General features: G+C 36.1%; 1 protein-coding gene across 1 annotated transcript in view; it reads left to right on the top strand.

Annotated features, from left to right (window-relative positions):
- The first annotated feature begins 4,222 nt into the window (after positions 1–4,222).
- The window catches only part of TAPT1 (transmembrane anterior posterior transformation 1), a 44,519-nt gene continuing 31,560 nt past the window's right edge, over positions 4,223–17,181 (top strand). The window contains exons 1-3 of the mRNA XM_009887630.1: positions 4,223–4,249; positions 8,938–9,056; positions 13,846–13,869. Coding sequence (XP_009885932.1) covers positions 4,223–4,249; positions 8,938–9,056; positions 13,846–13,869 — 170 coding nt within the window. The remainder of the gene's footprint in view (positions 4,250–8,937; positions 9,057–13,845; positions 13,870–17,181) is intronic.

Below are 17,181 nucleotides of genomic sequence, written 5' to 3'. Positions count from 1 at the left end.
GGGCCCGCGGCGAGCCCCCGGCAGGGCGGTTTCTGCCGGGAGCGGAGGGGTTGGGGCCGGGGCCCGGCGGTCCCTGAGCCCCGCGGGGCGGGAGGGAGGGGGCCGGGGCCCTCCGCTTCCCCGCCGGGGTGCGAGAAACGCTTCGTCCTGTTGAACGGTTCCTGTTCCGTACAGACAGCTGTGAGTCCGGTAGTCTGTGCCTCTGCTGCTGAAAATAGCGGTGCGGTGGGAGCCGTGAAGTTGTGTGCAGGTTATTAGAAGTCTTCTAGACTAAACGTAGTTTACTAACTGAGCGTTTAATGGGGGAAAATAAGGGCAAACGTCACATCTTTTGCTATCCGTCTGCAGCTGTATTTACACTTACACTTGAGCGGGTCATTTCAGGGACCCATAGAGTAATTTTTGAAAATAGCACTGCCTGTTTCATAAATGTTGACACTCAGCATGGCAGGCTTGATTTAGTGCTGATAAGGTTATAAATAACTTTATTAGCACCATGTTCTTAATTGAGCGGCTTGCTGAAAGTCTGGAAAGCGCTCAAAGTGGGTGTTCAAATTTCTAAGCTTTCTGCCTCAGTGTTGACTTGAATGTGATACCACAGGTGTTATCAAAACCAAAATAAAGCAAAAAATTAGGATTTAACTTAAATTGTCTACCAACAATTCAGTGCTTTCCTTTTAAGCTTGACAGGTGCTGTGTCCATTTCTGACATGCCTTATGTCATAGGACATGCAGCGTCATTGACTGCAGTTCTGTGGTATTGATGAAACTGATGTAATTTCTGTAGTTGTAAGGAATTGGCTTTATTGTAGTATTATGAATTGCTTTGTGGTGAAAAAAAGAATGGTGAAGGTACATACTGATATGCCTGAAAGACAGCTGAAAAAATAACTTTATAAAAAGTAAGGAAATTGTTGGGGAGCGAGGGGGGCAGAATTCCTAACTATCTTCCAGCGGCTGATTTTAAATTGAAATGTAGTTAAAAATCATTGTTACTCTCTGACTCTTCAGGACAGGAAAACATTAGCAGAAGATATTTCTTGATAGAGCAACTAAAAATTCTAACCCACCTAATGGTAACATTATGTTATATAGTACATAGAAGTAGGGTTTTTTCCAAGATGGTAAAGCAGGACCAGTACTGCACAGAGGAGCTGTTTAGAGGAGAAGGAAATATTAAAAAAAAAATACTGTGTTGGTTTAGTCGTGATTGATTTGAGTGTTTGCAGAAGAAGTGTGTATTTAGGATTGAGGGGAGTGAAGTGGGTGCCTGGAATTGTTGCATTTAGGATTAAAGTTACGGTTATATAACAGTAGAAACTTAGTGAGGCGTAGTGCATTTCACATTTGCACAAATTTTCCTCTCTGTTTCTGGTTAATGGTTATCCTTTGTGTAGCTATGTATTGAAGTATAACTTTGGTAAATCATTATCTTTTTACTTTGAAGGAATTAGTGGCCTCTTATGTTTTGAAGATGCTTGTGCTTTTCTGTCCTGAGATGGGGAGATAAATGGGAATACTGTAAGCATTAAGAGTATGCTATCTGAACAGTTTAAACTTAGGCCACAGTCTAAAACTTTCTGACTGCAAAGGAGGGAAACTTGAACTAGGGAAGGAATTTGAAGTAGGAATTGGAGTGTTTACTTATTTTTAAAAGAAACTTATGCTTTGATAGCAGAATTAAGCCATTTTTCAGATGATTTATTACTCTCCTGCCACAGTGTCTCATCCTGTTCTTTTGCTTACTGTGTTTTTCCTACAGGGTCAGCCACTGGTCTGTTTCACAGCTGGCACAGAACTAGGGCTGATGCTGCATGGCAGCAAGTGCTCAGGAAGGAGGTGGCTGAGTGACTGTGTGCTTCAGTGCATCCCCAGTCACTGGAGAGATTGTGTTGCAGTCATGATCTGGAGCTTGTGTATTGGTCAACCTCAGTCATGAGAAGTGATTCTCTCTTAATATCTAGGGTATGAAAGTCTAGCCAGGTGAAGGAAACTTAAAATCATTTGTTTTTCCACAATAAGCCTGCCAACCAGTTTGTGTGAGGTAAGAAGGAGTGGGAGCAAACAGCTCATTAGTTAGAATCATAGAACATCTGAAGTTGGAAGGGACCCGTAAGTTGCCCATGTGCATATATTTCCTTTGCAGGGAACTTCAGTTGTCTGAGATGCGTTATCTTCAAGTTAGAGAAGGTCGGTTATCTGAGGAGGAAGAAAATACACCTGGGCAGTTAACAAAGTAGTTTATTTGTGTGTTTATATCTAAGGTTATCTCTTTTCACTTTTAACCTTTTAAAGAAGAAAGAATTGGGAAAAACAAAAAAGTTACAAGTGATAGTGTTACAAAGGAAGACTCCAAAAACAACTATGCAAGAGATCTGAACAATGATTTAATGGTATGAACTTCTGCCTTATTTCACTGGAATGAACTTTGATTGAAACTTTACATGTCAATATTAGTTTTTTACTGCTCATTAAACTACATGTTGTTTTTGTTTGTTTTAAAGTAAATACCTTTAAGGCTTACAGTGGCTTTGGCCTACCTACTAGAAGTGGGTCAGTAATACATAAATCATCAAAATCACTATCCAAACACGCTCATAGTAGTTTAAAGCAAATCATAATTTAAATTATTTATTAACAATACATAATTAACCAGCAGTCAATGAATTATATAGCTGTGATCAGTATCAGCAACATGATAAATCACAACACTAGACATACGCAGAATGTTGATACATCACCGAAAACGTTAAAATGCCTGTTTGTAGTCCTCACAAGTTCTAATCACAATCAATATGTATGCCTTCCCCCCTCACCTCTGCCAAAGCAGTGTACGTTATAAGCACACCTTGTCTCTTCTGCCTTTTTTATACTTCCATTTGAGCTGCTTTAAGACTCTCTGCTATTTTCTGGCTACTCTTACAGCTAATTGTCATCATCATCTTCAGTGTGATGAATATTGAGAAACTGTATCAGACAGTTTTGGGTGCACGCTTTACACGTAGCATCTGTACTTGCATTGCTGTCCTAACAGCTGTTGTCTAGGCTGTTTTACTAAGGGTGTGTTGTGCAGCCTTTTCCTCCCTGCAAAAATGTACCATTGTACCATGCAAGGTCCACCCCCCAAAAGTCACTAAGACTTGGGCTAAAATCTGAATTTAGTATTTGTGAGCATGTTCTTGTGTCATGATAAATGCACTGTAGTTTTTCACCTATATGTCTAGATAAGTGATTGGCATCTTTTAGATGTTGTGTGAACACTGAGAGTTTCTATTATTAAATGCCAATAATAACCAGAAACGTTGAACTTCATTGTAGTGTTCTGTCACTTCGGAAGTGTTACCAGGAGGTGGTTATGTCAGACCTTGTCAGTGAATGTCGAAGCTTAAGCTCAACCTCCTTGTGCTGACAGCCTGAATTTTCATAGCCATAATTTCCTTTTTTGTTTCCTTTTGCAAGACTACTCTGCACCAAGTCTTTTTTTAGAAGCCATATGAGTTGACTAAACATAGGTCAGTCAGGCATTGGCTTATTTACCTACAGCCATTAAAATGCAAAAGACCTGTACGCGCTTGATGACTCCTCGGTCTTGAAAGACTTCAGTCTGATCATCAAACGATCAGCATGCTTGTACTGTTTGTGCACTGAATCACTTGGGATCACGTATCCATGAATGTTTTGGTCTTACAGAAAGTTGTTCTTTAAAATAAAGAACAAGTTGCTAGTGTTGCTGAGAGAGGAAATAGCTTTTAAAAACTCTAAAATAGAGCTTAGTAAATTTAGGAGACTGTCAGTACACTCAGAGTATTGCATTCAGTGTAGCTGCTTTGCGTACTGTTTTGGAGAAGTGGGATGTCTGGTGAGAATGATTGGCTGGGAAAAGTAGCTTGTGTTGTTTGTTGGGAGGCAACAGGGGAAGGAGAGAGTGTAGAACTTCCTTCTTATATAGCTCCTTCCGTACCAAGTTATTTGACGTTCTGGTTACTATCAGCAGAAACCTTATGGGTTAGATGTGGTGTAAATGAAGCATGTAGCAAGTAATAAAAGCGTAGCAGTCTTCTCACTCTTCAGAGATCATGTCTGAAGTGTCTTCTGCTTATGTGTGTTCCTGAATGTAGATCTTTCATTGCTGAGATTCATCAGTGCTGAGCTAACAAGAGGTTACTTCCTTGAACACAATGAAGCAAAATATACAGAGCGGAGAGAGAGAGTATACACGTGCATGCGGATACCAAAAGAACTGGAAAAGGTGAAGTATACTTTAAGATTTAATTCAAAGATTAAATCAGTTGTGTTAAATTATTTAGAGAAATACTTACTTTTTCAAACACTTTTGCTACTAAAAAAGCTTTAAACATTTATACTAGTGAATTTTTAGTGTCAGTAACTTAATTTGTGTTTCAGGTTTTTTTTGCCTATGTTTGCTTGTTGCTGCTGGCAACTCTTGGCCACTTGTTGATGTTATTAGCAGAGATGGACATGACTAACTTTCAAGTTTAGATGATGACAAATTAATTCGAATATAAAGATGTCACTGATCCTTAAAAGAATAGTCAAGCAAAAGAAAAGCTTTTACTGCAAAATGTAATTTTACATGAAAAAAAAAGTTTCAAAAATCTTTCCAGTCTAAAGTGTTTTCAGGGTGGGAAGATTTCAGTCATTTAAAAATGCAGAGATGAATGAGTTTGTCTAACATTTTTTACTTAATTTTCATAGCCTTCTATTTTGCTTTTTGCCACTGTTTACCACATCTTCCCTCTCTGTCCCAGTGCTATGGCCCTTCCTGAGACATTCCTGCCACCTCCTTTATGTCAGCTTAGGTATAACTCTGGCCCTGCAGTGAGCTAATTCTGGTACTGTAATGTAGAAGAGAGTTTTATTCTGGCTTAACCATTTTGACACCCTGTAGGAGAGGGTGTCATATTTGGGAGGCAGCAGGAACATGCTCAAGGATGAGGAGTAAGGCAACATTGGTAATAGGGTTTGGCTAGGCTGCAGTGTAACAATAACATTAGAAGTAACATTGCTAAAATTCTGACAACCTCTAGGGATGAAGTTATGTGGTAGAGCTAAATCAATTTAACCCTAATTTATATTGAAGCAAGAGTCTTTTTTTCACTGTTCCTCCCATTTGAGTCTCATCCCTTATGCACGCTGCCATTTTGCATGAGCCGTGGTGCTTGTTGGACTGTTCTGAGAGTTAAATCAGCTCATAATTTGGCAGTGAATGCTTCACTTTTCTTGATCTGTTTGTTCTTTGCTAGGATAGCGAGTTGAGTTGCTCAGCCAATATTCTTGAGAATCCAGAGCATACACAAGGGCGGAAGGGGAGCTTCGAGTAGGGGTGGAAAGATGAAAGAGCAGGGAGGAAGGGAGGGTAGGATTCCCTTCGTCAGCAGCAGTCAGGTTCCCCCCTTAGTATCATTAAATGCATCCTTAGACCATGATGAGACCTGGTTTTACAAAACTGAATTCCCAGTCAGTTACTGCAGAAAATCACAGTGTGGATGAGATTGGGATGGACCTCTGGTGATGATGTAGTCCAAGCCCTTGCTTGAAGCTGCATCACGTACATACAGCAGGTTGCTCAGGACTAGATCCAGTTGGGCTTTGAACATCTTCATGTCCTCACTGTTTACCCATTCCAGTTTACGGTAGAATATTCCAGTTAGGGTAGAGTCTCAGTTGAACAGTATAGCAGTTCTACATGATCTCCATTGTAATTATGTAAACTATTACGTGCCATCTTCAAGCCACAGAAATTATTCTGAAGGATCATCATAGATTTCCAATAAAACTTTCAGTATGTAAGAACAAGTGAAGGCCAACAGTCTTTAATGTTTTTTTTTTGGATGGTAAATCAAAGTTTGGTCTGTACTTTGAATATGAAAGAATATGAAACTGAGCAATAAGCAGATAGATTTTAAAAGTGATAGTTACTTTTTTACAGAGAGCTTATGAAATAAATTTGTTACTTCTTTGCATGGGCTTAGTCTGTGTTAGTATAGATACTGGGTATATCAAATGGAATCATACTAGTTGAAAAAATTGAAAAAGTATGATGATGAGCACCTGGAAAGCAAACTAAATAGTGTACAGATCATTGCCTATTGCAGAAACCACTTGACTGCGTGATTCAAAAGTCTACTTTCAATTAAGCAAATGGAAATAAAGCATGTGAGACACTAGGAAAGGAAGAGAAGGATTTTCTTAATGGCTTGTATCATTTACTACCTAATAATGTAATTACAGACTAGGAATGAAAATCATAATCGAGTAGAGTGAGAATAAACTGGAATAAATTTATCAAAGCCTGATCTCAGGAGATACTATTTAACATGCACTTATTACATGTACATAATTCTAGGGTGGGCTGTGATGTTAAAAGGGTAGTATTTTTGTTGTTGTTCTGAATACCCCTTTTTTATTTAGAGAAGTCGGATAATTTGTAATATAAACGCTGTTCCCACTCAAGCTTTTTGTGCAGTTTCAGTGCAAACTCCATTGTGATAGGTTATCTCTACTAAATGACAAGGTGGTCTCTGTTCCTGCTATCTTAACCTTGTACTTGTCTGTTGATCTCAATATTAAACTTTACGCTCTTTTGCTTTTGCACAGGTCACCGTATATATACCAGCCCAGAGCCCATTACCCCTGTATTTTCTCCTCTGAACTTTGCAGAGGAGGTACTCTCCACTATTAATACCATATTTGCCATAGAACATGCAGATTCTGCCATTTTAATTACTGTGCTTAGCCACTGGTACTTTGCGGGCCAATGCCATGATGGAATAGGGCTACCTGATTTGTGGCTTCCCTAAGGAAACCAAGACAACAAAGCACTGGCGCATAGTAATGTCCTTTCCTGTATTGGCATCAGCACATAATTCAGGCATGGATAAAGCACTCTGGGCATTCTAGCATCAGATATTTGTGGGTGCAAGAACAAACAAGGTACCACTGCCCACATTTAAATCTGATTTAAGGAATTGGTATTTCATGAATTCTTTCCAGATCAGTATGAACAGCCAGTTATGATGACGGAAAAGCTCTATAAGCTTTTCCGTTAGTTCCTCAGTATCTGGAATGTAGCAGCAAAAATAACGTTTACAGAAATGAAAGGAAGTTGCAGTGCTGATTATATTTCAATGGGTGCATGTAAGTGTGCAAGCGCAATGTAGTAAAAAATTAGGAAAATGGGGACATTAAACAATAATTGCAAATAATAATGCAAGCTTATAGAATGTGAAAAACCATGATTACACTCAGGTAGAGAAAAAGTCTATCTGAATAAAAAAGGAAGTGCAGACTTGTTTTCTAGACTGTAAAGACGCCCTCAAAGAATACAGGGGCAAAATGACAGGCTATCTTTCTATTTTGGTTGGGTTAAAGAGTTGAAAAAACCCAACCAACCAAACAAGGAAGATGCATGTTTGGCTCCAGACATTTTCAGTACTTGGATATTCAGCATCTGGTTTAAAAATTAGCAAAGAAATAGGTAGCTTAATGGCATATTAAAATGCAATGCATAAATTCATCCTTTAATTATAACCACTGCTCCTGATAATTTTGAATGATTCTGCTGAAATTTTAGAAAATGGTACTAAAGGTGAATGAGTGAATATCTGGGAGGAGACCTTAATGTCATGATGGTATTGAAGTACAGAGTGCAGAATTGGTAGAAATAGTGTTACAAGGGCAAGCAACAACTCAGAGATGATAGCAGTGCTCTTATGCCTGAGTTAGTCATCTTATGTGGCTTGCAGATAGATGTACTGGAGTGTCCTCTGTAGGATTGCTTTCAAAGTTACAAGGATGCATGAGGAGTAAGAATGAGGAGAGAAAGGGACATATCAGGGATATCAGCTCGTTGGCTGTTGAACTGGCTGTTGCACAAGCTGGCAAAGAAGGTATTTTGTAAGGCAGAGAGACTGGGAGATAAAAGTAATTTACTTGTGCTCTGGTTTACTTTTTCTTCTTCCAAACCAGTGTCATCTTTTCCCATCAACAGTACATACAACTTTACATGTGAATGTGTATCTGTCATGGATATCTAGGCCTGCTTAGACGTTGCTAGTCTTCATTGTGTAGCCAGTTAAGCTTCCCTTTTTACGTGATTTTCCTTTCAGGAAAACACACTAGCTTCTGATCTGACAGAAGCATAAAAGCATATGCCTCGAGTCCCATGCAGGTAAATCTTGGATACGTTCAAAGAGCAGATAAAGAAGGAATAACATGTGGGGAGAGTCTGGTATATAAAAGCTTTCTAATTGCGGAGTTTAGGTCTAGTTTGATTATCATAGAGTTGCTTGGCTTGTGGCTATAGTGAAATTTAACTGTTTCTGTAAATCAAGGATAAAGCATTTAAACTGAGGGCACCTGGAAGTTTACCTCTTCATATTTTATATTATTCTTTGTATGAAAAAGGTGGATATTCTCTGAAAGAGAGCTACCACAGCTGTAATTAGCTGTGCAATAGAAAACTAACAAGGTTAAAAAAATATATTGGGGGGGGGGGGAACATATTAAAAAGGATGTAGCAGAGAATGTCTGTGTACATGTATGCCCAGCTCTACACTTTTTCCAAGGTTAAAAACATTTTTTGTAACCTTAGAGGATAGTCGGCATTGGAAAATGAGCTACAGTTATATCCAAGTGCAATTCATCTATTCAATAAAGTCAGAGTTTGGTGAGCCATGGAAGTGTGCAAAAGCCTTTGCTGCTTGGACCTTGTGGTGCAGAACTTTTGCTGAGTAGTCTTCCAAGTGCACAGCATGTTATTTTTCTAACAGTTCAGCTAATTGAACAAGAGAGTGTGTTGTGCTTATTTGGTTAATTAGTCTTATGTAAATGTATTTTTCATAATATAATTCTTTATGAACTTTTTGTAACTCTTATAAACTACTAACATACTTCTGTTTTATTTTTGTAATTTAGTTGATGTTTTTTGGAATCTTTTTGTGCCTGGATGCTTTTCTGTATGTGTTCACCCTGCTTCCTTTGAGAGTTTTTCTGGCAATGTTCCGGTTCATCACTTTGCCTTGCTATGGCTTACGGTAAGTTGATTGAAGAGAACGATGTTGACACCCTTAAATAATGTTTCTCTATTTATGCGTGTGCTTAATTTTGTGGCCTTTCAGTGCTGTTTGAATTACTAGTGACTTCTTCCACTGTAAAATAGAAGGTTTGTTCTAAACTAGCCAAAGCAAAGGTGTGCGTGGGACCTTTAAGCTTTGCCACCAGTCACTAACTGTCATTGTTGTTTCCTTCAGACACAACAGTTTGATAACAGCACCACTTAGGCATATTCAGGTTAGTAAAGGACAGAGATGTAACTTTACCCTATAGTTTTGTTCTTTTAACTAACATTTATTTGAACAGTGCTTTAAGATTTCTTAGACTTGAGTTAATGACTTGGCTCATGTCTTTTGATAGACTCTTTGATAGTCAACCAAAGTTTGTTTTTTTTTTTATTTTTTTCCCCCACAGCAAAGGTTTTCATTATTTCCATGGTAAACTTGGCCCAAAGGATCCTTGTGTAAAATGTGTTATTTTCTTTCCCTCAAAGAATCAGAGAGAGTAATTGGATGAGACTAACTAATCAGAATAATATTAAGAAATTTTAGATCTTAACCACTTGCTTTTTTGTTCAGATCAATACTAAGAAGAAGTTGCTTAATACACAGGATATTTAGTTTGCCTTTCCGGCTTAGGCATCTTCATAAAAGTTGCTACTTCATGGTAAAGCTGATTATATAAGACCTAAGCATAGGGATATTTATATTGATGATGTGATTTTTCCTTGAATAAATAAAGACTTCAGCATTTTCATTCTGGATTTCCCCAAACTTGAAGTTGATTTATGATATCTGATTGTTTTTTTTTGTTTTGTTTTGTTTTTTTTTTTGTTTCAGGCATTTGCATTATTAATAGTCCTTTATATGTGAAGTGCTTTTAGATGCATAGTTTAGAATGTATGTTCTGATTAGAGCAACTGTTAGTCTAGTTGCATAAGAAATAATATTTTAAAGTATATTAAGTTGAAATGTTTGATGCTTAACATAGGCACTAGGTGGCAGTCTCTAATATCTTATTGTGCTGATAATTTTGAGCTGATGAGATCTCAGATTTTCATTATGTTAAGAGAATTTTCCTAGCTGTGTAAAAAAAAAAAAAAATAAAAAAAAAATGTGATGACTGTTCAGTTTTAACCTGATGACAAGTCAAATTATGTGCCTACCTATACGGATGCTATTGCCAAAATATTAAAATTTGGGTAAATGCAATGGATTTTAACCTATCATGTGCATCTTGCTACTTTTTTCTGTTTAAAAAGTATACTTCCTTGTTTATAGATTCAGCTTTGCTTTTGACAAACAATTTTTCTGCTCTTCTGAAATTATAATTAAAAATGAAAGACCAGTTGCTGATTCTGCATGGTGTTCAGTATACTGAAGAAAGCAACATTGAAAATACCGTATACATTCATACATGTGTGTATATATGTACACGCACTTGCAATGTTAAAACTTAGTCTGTTTACTTGACAGTACTTTTAGTGCGTGAGGCAGGATAAAATCCAGTTTAATCTATTCAGCTCGATATGTTAACTTTAAAGTTTTATCAGGTAAGATGCAGTGAAATGGAGATTATCATGAGCAAAAAAGGCTTTGTTTTTGTAATGACTCCTGAAGCAATTTCTTCTGTCAGTTTCCTCAGATGTTTAGGGAACTTATTTCCCTAGAATCTCTTTACTTCTTTACTGCTTTAGGCTTTGTCTAATTCATTAATGTTTTAAAGTTGGTGTCTTTTTATTGAAAGGTTCATGATTCATATTTATAGTATATAATAGAACTTTTTCAGATGTAATGATTCTTATTTCCAAATATTCATAGCCTGCACTTTGCTTTTGGGGGTTTTTTGTTGTTTTTCTAGTTATGCTGATTTGATTGGTTATGGTAAAAAAGATTTGGCATCTTATTTTATAATATGAAATATATTTTTATGTGTTTGTGATAAAATAGAGTTCAATAGGTAGAACATATCTGTAATTACAAAAGGTACTTACAAAGCAGGTGGCTGTTTATCTTTTAGCTTGCCTTTCCTCACTAAAGTCAAGTAAGCGTTGAGACATGACTAGTTGTTCTTAGAACCTGCCACATCATATTCCATTCTGTGTAGTAAATAAAAGTGCTCCTCCCTTCATCTTGACTTTTTTCTCAACATCTCAGTGAAGAGATAGAGCAGCGAGTGTTCTGTCTCCCTTCTAGTTTACACTTCAGATCATTTATTTCCTCATAACTCTTTCTGCTCTTTTCAGTATACAAAAAGGTTATATTACCAATGATCTCTTTAAAACAATAAAAACATGCTATGTAAGATGGGCTAATTCCTGTCTATGGTATTGTGTGCAGTGCTTAAATGTAGGGAGAGTGCTTTATAGCCTCTTCCACGTTTTAATATTCCATCTTACAGAGCTCGGAAAGGGAACAGAGTACTGTGTCTTCAATAAACTTGTTTCCTTTTTCTGCCTAGGCAGTGTAAGTGCCTCAGTTTGACTGCGAAGTTATCATTTTGAGTAAATTTACTTCTGTGTATTTGTCAGAGCTATATTGGTGTTAACACAGCTATTGTAGAGAGACTCTAAAACTTTGAAAACTTCAGTCAGAAGAATCCAACATTCTGTTGTTAAGTAAACTAAACTGCTGGTTAGTAGCAAACAAACCGGCAGTGGCTGAATCATCAGATTGTGGTGGTTTTGGCAGATGCAACTTCATTACTAAATAAATAAGTAAATATTAGGATGCTCTTTAAAAAATCAACAAACGCTTCACAAAATTAAATTGCATCTTCTGAAATTACAAAAAAAAAAAAATTGGCTATGCTGTATTTTCTTCCAAGTGATGGAAAGATTTTTCCTTAATTATTCTCTTCGAATAATTTTATTAAAATATTCTTTGACAACATAAAAGCACATACTTTGCTGGAACAGCAAATCTAAGGTAGAGAGAAGTGGACCCTGATGCAGTTCTCTTCAGAATTACAGTCTGTGATGATAGGTTCCTGAAACTAACTCTACCTGTGGTTGAAGAGTACAGTTTCCTTTTACAATTCAGATACGTTTTTTTATTAATACCTCAGACGGAGATTCTGTGCAGATTAATATCCCTGCTTATTTTGAAACCCTTTTATAGAGCTAACTTTTTGTTTTTCTTGAAAATAATGTTGCACACCAATAAAAGCTCTTATGGGAATGTGGAAAAGCTCTGTTGTGTTGTTGGAAAAACACCATCATATGAAAGCTAAAATTGTATCTTGGTGAAACTCTGATGGGACTCTCAATGTAATGACGCTTAAAGGCATTTTATATCTTGTCCACAAAGCCAGTAAGGACTTCTAATGGAAAGTGAGACCTTTTTTTTTTTATTTGATTTTTTTTTCCCCAAATTCTAGTTTTCTCAAGAAAGAAGTAGATTATGAATTTTCTTACATGTGAAGATTGATTGACAAGATCTTTACGTTTTTTCCATGTGGAAATAGATATAGATTAGAAATATGTATTCTGTGTTTTTCTTTTACTCTGCTCTCTTCTCCCTGAAATAAGTGAATTTAGGTCCTGTCAGCAATAATGTCATTAACTTCAGTTGTCTTATATGTACCTCTTAAAATTCCCATTGCTGTCCTGTGAAATCATAGATTTATCCTTTTGAGTAGGAAATAAATAGAACAGCATTACTTCAAGAAAGACACTGTAGGAAGAAAGCATCTCGGGGAAAAAAAACCCAAATGGACATTATTTCTTTGTTCCTATTTTCAGGTTATTAAATAAATTTGAACCTCTGTTGCACACTTATTCCCAAGCCTTTTTTTTTTTAATTATTGCTAAGGACTATAGCTGTTAAATACATAAACTACCTATTTTCTGGTTTAGTTCATTGAGAAAGTAGTGTCCCTGTCCACCAAAATGTGTGGCTTTCTGCCAACCGGGAAAAGAAGGCAGTATTTTCTGTAGTAAACTCTCAGATCAAGTACTCCTTTCTCCTTTCCATAACAGTGCGTAGTGTAGCAACATTACAACCTTCTCTTTCTTTCTTTCTTGTAAATCAGACCGAAGGGAAGAGCACTTTCACTTCCTTTATAGGATGGAATGTGGTGTCACAGGGATTCCTCCTTGGTGAGTAAATCCTGATTTTCTTTTTCATTCTGTGCTGTCAGCCAAATTCACACGTCTACATGTAATCAGTAAAAAGACTGATTACAAATGAATAGTATAGCTAAATTAGCCAACATACTTCAAAGGAGAAACCAAGGCTTAGTTTTAGTAACCAACACATGAAACTGATTCAGTGCTGTTTATGGTAGGTATATTTCCATGTGTAACTTTGCATCACTGTGGAAATAGCTTGTGAACTTAATAGATTTAAAACATTTTTTACATAGAGTGCCTGTGGACCAGTTCAGCCCAATTTAAAATAGGGTATCTTGGAAAAACTGTAGCCCCTGCTGTACTTAGTTTACAGTGCCTTAAGCTTTTTTATGTTAATTCTAAGTAACGCTTCAGTCAGGTTCATAGCTCTATTTTTGTGTGTACTTTAAGCAGGTTTTTTGTAATGCTTAACATAATTTTTGAGGGGTTCTGAAAGTTCATTGTCAGGTCTCTTAGTATTAGACTTGAAGTTGATTCTCTGCATAGTAAAATACAGCACTTTAGTATGAACTTTATGTTCATTTACTGACTTCAATTGTAGTTGATTCTGTTACCAGAAAAATAAAAACTTAGTGCAAGCTAATTCTAGTTGTCAATTATTTGAAACCTCTTTTTTTTTTTTATTTATTTTGAGACAGCTCTCATCGGGGCCTAACAGCAAGGTTGGTTTTGTTTCATTCTTAGCATGGTCTCGTGCTGTGTCGTGTGCATGTTGAGCCTTTTCATTGTTTGCGAAATGAAATGCCATCTAATATTGGCAAACTTAGCTCTCTGTATCTTAGAATTCTTCATTTGGGGCATATTTTTATCAGCACTTAGTCTATGTATCTAACAATTTTACAACAGTGAAGCCTTGCATACTGTAAACTGTATCTCTTTCTAAAGTCTCAAACTGGATATTAGACTTGATCGAAATAGCTTTTGTTCCTGAAGCCAAACTTGATTCCAAACTTGAGTGTAATTGTAGGAGAATATTTCCAATAGATCACTTCACGCATTTTAAAGACTCTTAGTGCATAGCTATATGGGCAAGTATGCCCTTCAGACAAACTTGCTTGGGTTTTGTTTTCCCTGATATCTTTACTTAGTATGCTAACAGCAAAACATCCCCTGATGTGTTAATCTGATCATTCTAGTTAGTGCTTCATATAAGATTAGAAACTTAAAATACCACAGTTAATTAATGAAGGTTTAAGACTTTGATCAGGACTAAATATCTACATGTAAAACAAAATCCTGCAGTTCGGTTTCCATACAAGTATCTGTGATGTAAAAATGGAAAAAGAAAAGATACCTAAACAGGACCTAACTAGATCACCATTTCAATAACTGAAATAGCTTATTAATTAATATAAACCTCTGTTAGTCTAATTATTTCAAAGTGTTGATATTGAATAAGTAATACTGTTAGAAAAGATTCACCTCAAAATATTTGCTCCAACTTGTAATGTCAGTGCTAAAACACTTCTTCAGTGCATTATTAGCCAGCCAATTAGCCTATATAAATGAAAAACGTTTTTTAATAGTGTGAAGTACAATAACATTTCTAGAAATAATATTGTTATCTTAAGACCTTATAAATGTATATATATGCAGGTGGTTAAGTTTTATTAAGATTAAAATATCCATCTAAAGCTTTACTGCAATGATAGTGTATTTATATCTTCAAATTACTGTATCTGTGACATCAGTATTTGAAATTTTGTCTGTGCTAACTATGAAGGAATAATTGTTTAGGTAATCTGAATTATTTGGATGAGACTGTACTAAAGGAATCAATTAAAAATAAAGTAAACTAAAATTAAACAAGAAAAATGTATTCAATTCCTGTTGGTTTAGAAAACAACCCAACAAACCAATCAAAACTAAACAACTCTACAAGGTGACTGGAAAACCTTACTTAATCAAACTAGTGAAGAATTTAGGAGCACCAGAAATCCGGAAAGACAAAAGTAAAGAAATTGTGTGATAACTTATGGCAGTCTGTGCAGTGTTAAGTTTAAAATAGTATATGCAGAGTGCTTATGCATCAGATGCTGAAGTAATTAAGTACTCAGTGTCTACAGATCTGCAAAATGGACACGTTTTTGCTGTATTGTATATGACAGTGCTGAAAAGCATACCGTAGATGACTGTAGTGAGGTGGTTTTTTTAGATTTTTTCATACAGTAAGAACAAATTCCTGTTTGTCCTGGGGTGCATTTTATGTTTCAAATTATTTAACCACTTTAAATTCAATAAGCGAGGGTTATTAAAACACTTCACACCCAATAGTGGGTTTTTTTGAGTGTCAGTCTCTTAAGCAAACTCGTGCATTAGCTACTTGTGATTTGGAATATATTAAAGCCAAATATCAGTAAACTGTGATTTATTTTTACTAATGCTCTACTTAATGCTAAGTAACTTAGTTGTACAGCTGTTGGAACAAAAAAAGGTAGTGGTGGTAGATGCCGATACACTGAAAGCCTTGAGCTGGTTTGCTTCTTTAATAACTTAAAGGAAAACTACTGTGAAATCCAACGTGCTGTTCAGTTGAAAGAGTCTCAAACATTATATATCAGTAGCACGACCATTTATATGGTCATATCCTTTATGAATGATTTAACCTAATACTTTTCAACCAGTAGATGGAGACAGAACTCTTATTACTATGTGGAATGTGGATCGTGGCCTTTAGAGTAACCTATGAAATAGACATACTTTGAAAATGACAGTCAGGTAACCAGTTCCTTAACTTTCACTTGTCTAAGGAGATACTTATGACGAACACTGTTTTTCACACCAAATTTTTCTTCACTGGGTCGCTATTTTATTTATCTCTTAAAATAAGTTTGACTCTTAATTTTGTAACACTTACAGTGAATTTTCTTACACGTCACAAGTAATCATGAAAATAATTTAGATTTTCTTTTTTTTTGTTCCTAAAATGTATAGAACAAACTTGTGGGTAGCCAGAATATTTGGTGGTATTTTAATTTAATTCTGTAGACTAGCAAGGTAACTCTTCCTAACTGTTTATAAGGAAAGTTGCTTGTTTTTAGCTTTCTAAAGGAAAATACATATACAGATGAAGAATAAGCATTAAACCTTGAGCTTATGAATAGTATTGAAAAAAATAATTAACAGACGGGTTTTCTGAATTCCTGGTTTTTGGTTGATATCAGTCGGTGGCACTGAATAAATTTTGCTGTAGTTTCACTTTCAGCTGCCTCAGACACCGCATGATAAGCATTGAGCTTGGCATGCTTTTCCTTTTGTTAATTGACTGGGCTGAAACAGAAACATGCTGTGGTGGAATAGGGTGGTATAGTAGGAAGGCTTGCACATCACTTTCTTATATTAACATTAATAATAAGCTTGTATATCCCCCTAAGCATGCATTTGTATAATGATATTATTTGGAGCCACAAGGGTTTATTTCAGTGGAGATTTTTCTGTCAATTAGTAGACATAATGGTAAATGTACCCAAAAGCTGAGGAGTTTGAACATCTTGGTAGGTACATACTGTAGCATATTGAAGTCCCTGCGCGTGTTTTTCTGTGGTGTCTTAATTTGCTAGCTAGCGTTACAGTGTGAGAGAGACTATCTGTAGAGGAATGCTTGGATTTTCACTTTGAATTCATGCATGTTGAGGGATCATCTCATGTTTAAACAGCTTAGTGTATTCAGTGGTGGTAATAGTAAATCAATACAAGATTTTATGTAGCAGGTAATAGAAAGAATGGATAAGCCTTACGCTTTACTATTAAGATGTTTGAAGTTGTTTAGTTTAAAAAATTTGAGGCTTTGGTGGTCTGTACAGCTAAACACGGGAGCTCGAGGCTTAGCATAATGAAACCACTTGTAAAATTCTGTAAAGAGCGTTTTGGAGAACATGACTTATAGCCGAAATGTTAGAAGTAATAATGAAATAACGGCAGAAAGTAATTAGGTGAAAAGACAGACATCATGTATCTTAACAAGGCACGTTTGA

This window comes from Charadrius vociferus, unplaced genomic scaffold, assembly GCF_000708025.1.
Source record: "Charadrius vociferus isolate BGI_N301 unplaced genomic scaffold, ASM70802v2 scaffold306, whole genome shotgun sequence".
Lineage (NCBI taxonomy): Eukaryota > Metazoa > Chordata > Aves > Charadriiformes > Charadriidae > Charadrius > Charadrius vociferus.
The sequence above is the reverse complement of the archived record's forward strand: the minus strand, read 5'-3'. Positions and strand labels throughout refer to the sequence as shown.